This window comes from Pteropus alecto, unplaced genomic scaffold (genome assembly GCF_000325575.1).
Source record: "Pteropus alecto unplaced genomic scaffold, ASM32557v1 scaffold94, whole genome shotgun sequence".
In the NCBI taxonomy this organism is placed as follows: domain Eukaryota; kingdom Metazoa; phylum Chordata; class Mammalia; order Chiroptera; family Pteropodidae; genus Pteropus; species Pteropus alecto.
The window spans coordinates 13,524,973-13,533,384 of NW_006437736.1; the positions used below are offsets into that span (position 1 = coordinate 13,524,973).

General features: G+C 54.8%; 1 protein-coding gene across 1 annotated transcript; it reads left to right on the forward strand.

Moving 5' to 3' along the window:
• Positions 1 to 705: 705 nt before the first annotated feature.
• Positions 706 to 8,017, forward strand: ATN1 (atrophin 1). Its single transcript, XM_006914653.3, is given in 10 exon segments — positions 706 to 935; positions 1,093 to 1,230; positions 1,378 to 1,491; positions 2,205 to 2,433; positions 2,436 to 4,197; positions 4,427 to 4,649; positions 5,030 to 5,726; positions 6,591 to 6,734; positions 7,063 to 7,243; positions 7,440 to 8,017. Coding segments are annotated over 10 exon segments (3,549 nt in total). The 5' UTR covers positions 706 to 908; the 3' UTR covers positions 7,474 to 8,017.
• Positions 8,018 to 8,412: the final 395 nt, after the last annotated feature.

Sequence of the window (8,412 nt, forward strand, 5' to 3'; positions counted from 1 at the left end):
TTTAGGATTGGTAGGATTGTGTGCCTTTGCATTGTAGAATGGGACATTCTTCTCCCACCTACTCTGATGTGAAAAAAGATTCTTTTCATATCTCTGGGACTGATCTAGGCCTTCTGTGGATTCTCCCACCAACTTCTGATGAGAGTATAGCAAAGCATAGAAGAACAAACATGGGCTTTAAAGTCAAGGAGTTGTGGGCTTGATTCTGATGCTGTCACTGGTTCCTCACTGTATATTCATCATGTGAAGTTGGCAGGTCCCAATCACAATTTTCGAGCCTCAGTTTCCTCACCTATGTAATAGAAATAATAAGAACACCTACTTTTCAGGGTTGGTTGTAAATATTGTGTATGTAAGGGCTTGACATAAGGTGCTCAATAAATAATACTTCAGCTATGTTACTTTATGCTCCTTTGTAAGGTTCTGTGGAATTTGTATATGCACAAATATTTCCTAGGGATTATGAAGAGTAAAATAGTTTCTTGTTCTGAACTAGGACTCATAGATATATATGAGTTTTACGCCTTGCCCAGGGACAAAAGGGATGCTATTTTGAGCAGAGTCTTCTTCGCTCATAGGTGGCTGGGTAGCCTATGGGGTAAGCCAGCGATGTTTTATGGGGCCTGTACCTCTTGGCCCAAAGGCCTAGGGCTGGGCCACTTGCTCAGCCCCTTGACAAGCATAGTAGTATCCCCCTCAGACTCTATTCTCCAATTTGGAGACTCTGATTGTCTTTTTCTAACAGGCTTCTCTGAAAACAGATCCAGAGTTTCAGGTGCCTACACTGCAAACTTGGAGATACTGCTTCCTGCTTCCCAGGCCACAGCCGTGGGGAACTTGGGGTGAAGCAGAAGTTTCTGTATTCAGCTGCCCAGGCAGAGGAGAATGGGGTCTCCACAGCCTGAAGAATGAAGACACGACAGAATAAAGACTCAGTGAGTAACAGCTTAAATGAGAGACATGAAAGATTAGGAGCAGGGAAAATAGGAGGAAGGGCCTGGAAAGACTGGAAATAAGGCACCTCATAAAGTTAGGTGCAATGTAAAAAAACAAAACAAAACTATATTATATGTTTCCTTTCTTCTTCCTCAGATGTCAATGAGGAGTGGACGGAAGAAAGAGGCCCCTGGGCCCCGGGAAGAACTGAGATCGAGGGGCCGGGCCTCCCCTGGAGGGGTTAGCACGTCCAGCAGTGATGGCAAAGCCGAGAAGTCTAGGCAGACGGCCAAGGTATTCTGTCCTGAGGTCCTCCCACAGGATGCCCAGGCACTGGGGCTGAGGGTATATGTGTCTGTGTTGTGGGGGAACTTCCTGTCTGGCAGAGGGTAATGGTGGTGGCTTGGGAGGTATAAGACTGGAATTTTCTCTTTCTAATAGAAAGCCCGAATAGAGGAAGTCTCCACCCCAAAGGTCAGCAAGCAGGGCCGAAGTGAGGAGATCTCAGAAAGTGAAAGTGAGGAGACCAATGCACCGAAAAAGACCAAAACTGAGGTGGGAGACCCTTGTAGCCATCCTGACCCATCTTTTGACCTTTCTTTCCTCCACACTTCCTTTCGTTCAAGATCCCTACTTTAATCTTGCCTGGGATGTTAGAGAAAAATCATATTCTAGTGCTTATTAAAGTAGCCTTGTCTATGTCAGACAGATTTTTAGGACTTTGGTCAGACCACTAGAAGACCAGGCAGGGCCAGAGGGGACTGGAAGAGTGTGGGGGATTCTAGCCTTTTCTTTTATAGGTCTTGATTTTCAGGAAGGGGCTGAGGAGGAGGAGGTTAAGGGTAAACAAGTGTTAGTGGAAAAAACAGATAAATTATAAGGAAAAAGCAGAAGTGGTCTTTTTAGGAACTAAGGGTTTTGGGGGATGTTAAAGGGGTAAAGGATTTGAGAGGAGGGCAGATATGAGCTGCTGGAGACAGGGACTTGGGTTTAGCTGGGGATGGGGAGAAGGTGCTTGAGATGGACACTTGAGGAAGGAATAGGGTTTTACAAGGAAGGAAACAAGACTAGCTGCTAAAGAGCAGCTGACAATATGGGGAGACTGGGGGACTCCCCAGATGGGAGGGGAGTGGGTTTGAGCAAGAATACTCACATTGGGCACAGTGGTGTGCTGTGAGGGCAAAATGGTTTTGTGTAAGGGGGCCCCCAAATCTAGGGGAAATGAGAAAGGAAAGGCAAAGGGGAAAATAGCCTTCCCTTTTCTGCAGCAGGAGCTCCCTAGGCCACAGTCCCCCTCAGATCTGGACAGCTTAGATGGGCGAAGCCTCAATGACGATGGCAGCAGTGACCCGAGGGATATAGACCAGGATAACCGAAGCACATCCCCCAGCATCTACAGCCCTGGAAGTGTGGAGAATGACTCCGACTCATCTTCTGGCCTGTCCCAAGGCCCAGCCCGCCCCTACCACCCACCTCCACTCTTTAAAAAACCACCAGACACCCCCGACAGCCAGAGCCTGGCTTTGAACCCCACCCTTCTGTGACACCCACTGGATATCATGCTCCCATGGAGCCCCCCACATCTCGGATGTTCCAGGCTCCTCCTGGGGCCCCTCCCGCTCATCCACAGCTCTACCCTGGGGGTGCTGGTGGAGTTTTGTCTGGACCCCCTATGGGTCCCAAGGGGGGAGGGGCTGCCTCTTCGGTGGGGACTCCTAGTGGGGGTAAGCAGCACCCTCCACCCACCACCCCCATCTCAATATCAAGCTCTGGGGCTGGTGGTGCTCCCTCAACAAAGCCACCTAACACTCCCGTGGGTGGCGGAAACCTACCCTCTGCTCCACCACCAGCCACCTTCCCTCATGTGACACCAAACCTGCCTCCCCCACCTGCTTTGAGACCTCTTAACAATGCATCAGCCTCTCCTCCTGGCTTGGGGGCCCAGCCAATACCTGGGCATTTGCCCTCTCCCCATGCTATGGGGCAGGGTATGGGTGGACTTCCTCCTGGCCCAGAGAAGGGCCCCACTCTTGCTCCCTCACCCCATCCTCTGCCCCCTGCTTCTTCCTCTTCTGCCCCAGCCCCCCCAATGAGGTATCCTTATTCATCCTCTAGTAGTGGTTCTGCAGCTGCTTCCTCTTCCAGTTCTTCATCGTCTTCTGCCTCCCAGTACCCAGCTTCCCAGGCATTGCCCAGTTATCCCCACTCCTTCCCTCCTCCAACAAGCCTCTCTGTCTCCAATCAGCCACCCAAATATACTCAGCCTTCTCTCCCGTCCCAGGCTGTGTGGAGCCAGGGTCCCCCACCACCTCCTCCCTATGGCCGCCTCTTAGCCAACAACAATGCCCATCCAGGCTCCTTCCCTCCTACTGGAGGCCAATCCACTGCCCACCCACCGGCCCCAGCACATCACCATCACCACCAGCAACAGCAACAACAGCAGCAGCAGCAACAGCAGCAACAGCAGCAGCAGCACCATGGCAGCTCTGGGCCCCCTCCACCTGGAGCATATCCCCACCCCCTGGAGGGCAGTAGTTCCCACCACACACACCCTTATGCCATGTCTCCCTCCCTGGGGTCCCTGAGGCCCTACCCACCAGGGCCAACACATCTTCCTCCACCTCACAGCCAGGTGTCCTACAGTCAAGCAGGCCCCAGTGGCCCTCCAGCCTCTTCCTCCTCTTCCAATTCCTCTTCTTCCTCTCAAGGGTCCTACCCATGTTCACACCCCTCTCCTTCCCAGGGCCCCCAAGGGGCACCCTACCCCTTCCCACCGGTGCCTCCGGTGACCACCTCTTCGGCTACACTTTCCACAGTCATTGCCACAGTGGCTTCCTCGCCGGCAGGCTACAAAACAGCTTCCCCGCCTGGGCCCCCACCTTATGGAAAGAGAGCCCCATCCCCAGGGGCCTACAAGACAGCCACCCCACCCGGATACAAGCCAGGGTCGCCACCCTCCTTCCGTACGGGGACCCCACCAGGCTACCGAGGCGCCTCGCCGCCCGCAGGCCCAGGGACCTTCAAGCCAGGCTCGCCCACCGTGGGGCCTGTGCCACTGCCATCTGCAGGGCCTTCAGGCTTGTCATCCCTGCCACCACCGCCTGCGGCCCCTGCTTCAGGGCCACCCCTGAGTGCCACACAGATCAAACAGGAGCCGGCTGAGGAGTATGAGACCCCCGAGAGCCCAGTGCCCCCGGCCCGCAGCCCCTCGCCCCCTCCCAAGGTGGTAGATGTACCCAGCCACGCCAGTCAGTCAGCCAGGTGAGTGGGGTGCAGGCTGGCCTGGGGTGGGGATCAGCGAAGGAGTGATGGAGAGAGGGAGTTGGCACGGGGCAGGGGTCACTTGCATTCGTTCGGTGCTTTTTAAAATACTGCAGACCCTTGCCTAACCCTTTCCTAGTCTGCAGGGGCTGGCTTTGGGCGGGAGTCACCGCAGGCCCGCTTGAGCAGCTAGCAGAGGCTAAGCGCGCACTGCCTCCGCGCCTGGCAGGTTCAACAAACACCTGGACCGAGGTTTTAACTCGTGCGCGCGCAGCGACCTGTACTTCGTGCCACTGGAGGGCTCCAAGCTGGCCAAAAAGCGGGCCGACCTGGTAGAAAAGGTGCGGCGCGAGGCAGAGCAACGCGCACGCGAAGAAAAGGAGCGCGAGCGCGAGCGGGAACGCGAGAAGGAGCGCGAGCGCGAGAAGGAACGCGAGCTGGAACGGAGCGTGGTGAGTGCGTCACCATGTGCGCCGCCCGCCAGAGGGAGGCTCGAGGGGCGGGGAGTCATTGCTCCACCTGGCGGAGAGGAGGAAGCACTGCAGCTCTGGGAAAGGAGACCTAATGATTCCTGCTTGAGAAGAATCATTGCTTGTGTGGGTTGGGAGAAAGCCAGCTCAGGTCAGAGGGGATGTGAACTCAGGCTACCTATGGATCGTTGGGAGAGCCACTATTCAGGAGAAGGGGGTAGGGGAAGTTCCTTATAGGCTGAGTTCCAGGATAAGATGAAGCACGTTGGCATTCGGCTGTTGAGAAGAATGAGCAGTTTGAGATTGGCCACCTCTTTCCAGAGCTGCTCTTCTGACTCCTCTCTTCTCCCTGTATCCCACAGAAGTTGGCTCAGGAGGGCCGTGCTCCGGTGGAGTGCCCATCTCTCGGCCCAGTACCCCATCGCCCTCCGTTTGAGCCAGGAAGTGCTGTGGCTACAGTGCCTCCCTACCTGGGTCCTGACACTCCAGCCCTGCGCACTCTCAGTGAATATGCCCGGCCCCATGTCATGTCTCCTGGCAATCGCAACCATCCATTCTATGTGCCCCTGGGGGCAGTGGACCCAGGACTCCTGGGTTACAACGTCCCAGCCCTGTACAGCAGTGACCCAGCAGCCCGGGAGAGGGAGCGGGAAGCCCGTGAACGAGACCTTCGTGACCGCCTCAAACCTGGCTTTGAGGTGAAGCCCAGTGAGCTGGAACCCCTACATGGTGTTCCTGGGCCAGGCCTGGATCCTTTTCCCCGACATGGGGGCCTGGCTCTGCAGCCTGGCCCACCTGGCCTGCATCCTTTCCCTTTTCATCCGAGCCTGGGGCCTCTGGAGAGAGAACGTCTGGCGCTGGCCGCTGGGCCAGCCCTGCGGCCTGACATGTCCTACGCAGAACGTCTGGCAGCTGAGAGGCAGCATGCAGAAAGGGTGGCAGCCCTGGGCAATGACCCGCTGGCCCGGCTGCAGATGCTCAATGTGACCCCTCATCACCACCAGCACTCCCACATCCACTCTCACCTGCACCTCCACCAGCAGGATGCCATCCATGCAGGTGAGACTGCTACTTCCTTCCTTGATCCCTTGACGCCACCTTACCCCACAGCAAGTGATTGGGCTCTTCTCAAGCCAGGACTTCTCTAGTCTGTCATGATCCTCTCTCCTGAATGCTGCCCTGATCTTTGCCTCCCTGTCATTCCCCAGCCTATTTCATCATGCCCTAGCCTTGCACAGAGACTGTTCTCCACATCCCCACCTGCTTCAGAGTTCTAACATGCACCCATGATAGAGGCCCAAGCTGGAAACCTTTGAAGAAGCACCACCTTTCTACTTTTACAGCTCCTTTCCGCCAGCCCGTCACATACCTGTGTTCTTGCTCTTCTGGATTCAGCTCTGTCATCTCTCCTCCCAGCTGGAAGTCTTTCATGTTTTTCCCCATGTCTACATCTGTGCCTTTTCAGAAAGAGCCTGTATGTTTGGTTGTGGGCACCATAGGTGATAATGAGCTTTACTTACTATCCTTTACCAAATTTCTCATTGTCCAGTCTAGCCTTACAGTTACGTTCATTCCCGCCTCCCTTGTGCTTTCTTTCTCTTAACCTTCACTCTCTTCCTGTCTCATTTCCTAAACTTTCTATCCTTTTCCATCTGCTGTAAGCAGTTCACTTTTCTCTATCCTCCTCCTCAGATTCCTCTGAGAATTATAATCTGTTTTTTTCCATCCATATGTCTTGCTCCAGTAGGGTCTTATGCTTTCCATCCCCCATCTCCTAGTTCTTCCATTGTGCCTCCTTGTTCCACTCTGGATCTCTCTGTTTGATTTTCCATCTCTCTTCCCAGACTTGGATCCCTTCACCCAAATGCATGGTTTCCCCCAAACCTGCCTTATGGTGACACCTTCCTCTTCTCTATCCTCCAGCCTCTGCCTCGGTGCACCCTCTCATTGACCCCCTGGCCTCAGGGTCTCACCTTACCCGGATTCCCTACCCAGCTGGGACCCTCCCCAACCCCCTTCTTCCTCACCCTCTGCACGAGAACGAAGTTCTTCGTCACCAGCTCTTTGGTAAGGATAGAGGTTGGGGTTGGGGAAGGTCTAATGTGAGAAGGGCAGGAAGGAGGAATTTGGGTGGTGGGAGGGGGTGAGGGGATGAGGAGGTACCCAGAGGAGCTGGGAATGGGAATTGGAGGGCTGAGGCGCCCTACCCAAGAGAGGCACAGGTTTCAGTGACAGGCTAAGAGTTTTGAATCCTAACTTCACCACTGATAAATTGCAAGTTACCTAACTTTTTTAGTCTGTTTCCTCTGTATGTAAAGTGGCTGGCTATCTCATGGCCCAAAGTAGATACTCAGTACCCCATCAGTCATGTCCTCCCTGCCCTTCCTGCCCACAGCTGCTCCTTACCGGGACCTTCCAGCTTCCCTCTCTGCCCCGATGTCAGCAGCTCACCAGCTGCAGGCCATGCACGCGCAGTCTGCTGAGCTGCAGCGCTTGGCGCTAGAGCAGCAGCAGTGGCTACATGCCCATCACCCGCTGCACAGTGTGCCGCTACCTGCCCAGGAGGACTACTACAGGTACTACCCAGCGCCTCTAGGCTAGGACTGCGGGGCTGTGAGCTCCACCATCTTGGGTGGGATGTGGGCATGGTACAGCAGTGCGGGAGCCAGGATCCTGGGGATGGAGCCCCTCCTTCACCATCCTCTGTGAGAGAGGCCAGGTCAGGGTGAACCTCAGTCTCTCATCTCTGATCTGCACCCCATCTCTCTCTAGTCACCTGAAGAAGGAAAGTGACAAGCCGCTGTAGAACCTGCAATCAAGAGAGCACCCATGGCCCCTGCATCTGGACCTTGGAGTCTTCCCTCCCAACCTGCCACCTAGAGCAAGGACCAGTGCTGCTCAGCTGCAGGGCCTAAGCAGCTGGGCAGAGGGAGGGAGGAAGGGACAGATGGAAGGCCAAGGCTCCTGTGGTGTGCGGAGGTGGGGAGGTTGGCGGGGGATAGGGGCAGAAAGCGCACAGTTCTTGGACCAGGTCCCTCTTCCTTGTACCCCTGCTTTCTTCCTCTCCCATGCCCAACCCTCCCCCTCCCGTGGCCACCACCCCTTCCCAACCCCCTCGGTGTGATTATTTCATCTGTTAGATGTGGCTGTTTTTGCGTAGCATTGTGTGCCGCCCCTGCTCCTCCCCAGTCCCTGTGTGCGCGACCCCTCTGCGATGTACGCCTCTTGCCCTTGCCCCACATTAATAATTTATATATATAAATATCTATATGACGCTCTTTAAAAAACATCCCAACCAAAACCAACCAAACAAAAACATCCTCACTATTCCCCAGGAAGATGACTGTGACTCATTCTTTGCGGGCTTTGGGGGAGGGGGTCTGTACAGCGGGGCCTGGAGAGAGACGAGCAGGGAATTGGGAAAGGCTGGGCCTTCTGAAGGAACTTTGTGGAGGGGCCCTGGAGTGTTGGGAGAGGGTATCACCTGAGCAGTCAAGATGCTGAAGGCCTGGGACAGGCACTCCTCTGCCATGGTCGGGTCCAAGAAACTACTCAGACTTTTGAGGGGTTTCTGACACTGGTCTCACAGCTAGGGTCCACCAGCCCTGAACCCTTTCCGTAGAATAGTTTTGAAACACGGTTATGAAGCAGAGGTGCTCGGGCCGTAGTTTAACGGATTAAAGCGATTAGAACCTAAGGGTCTTTATCCTATGGTTTGACACTATTAGGTGACAATTTCAGACAC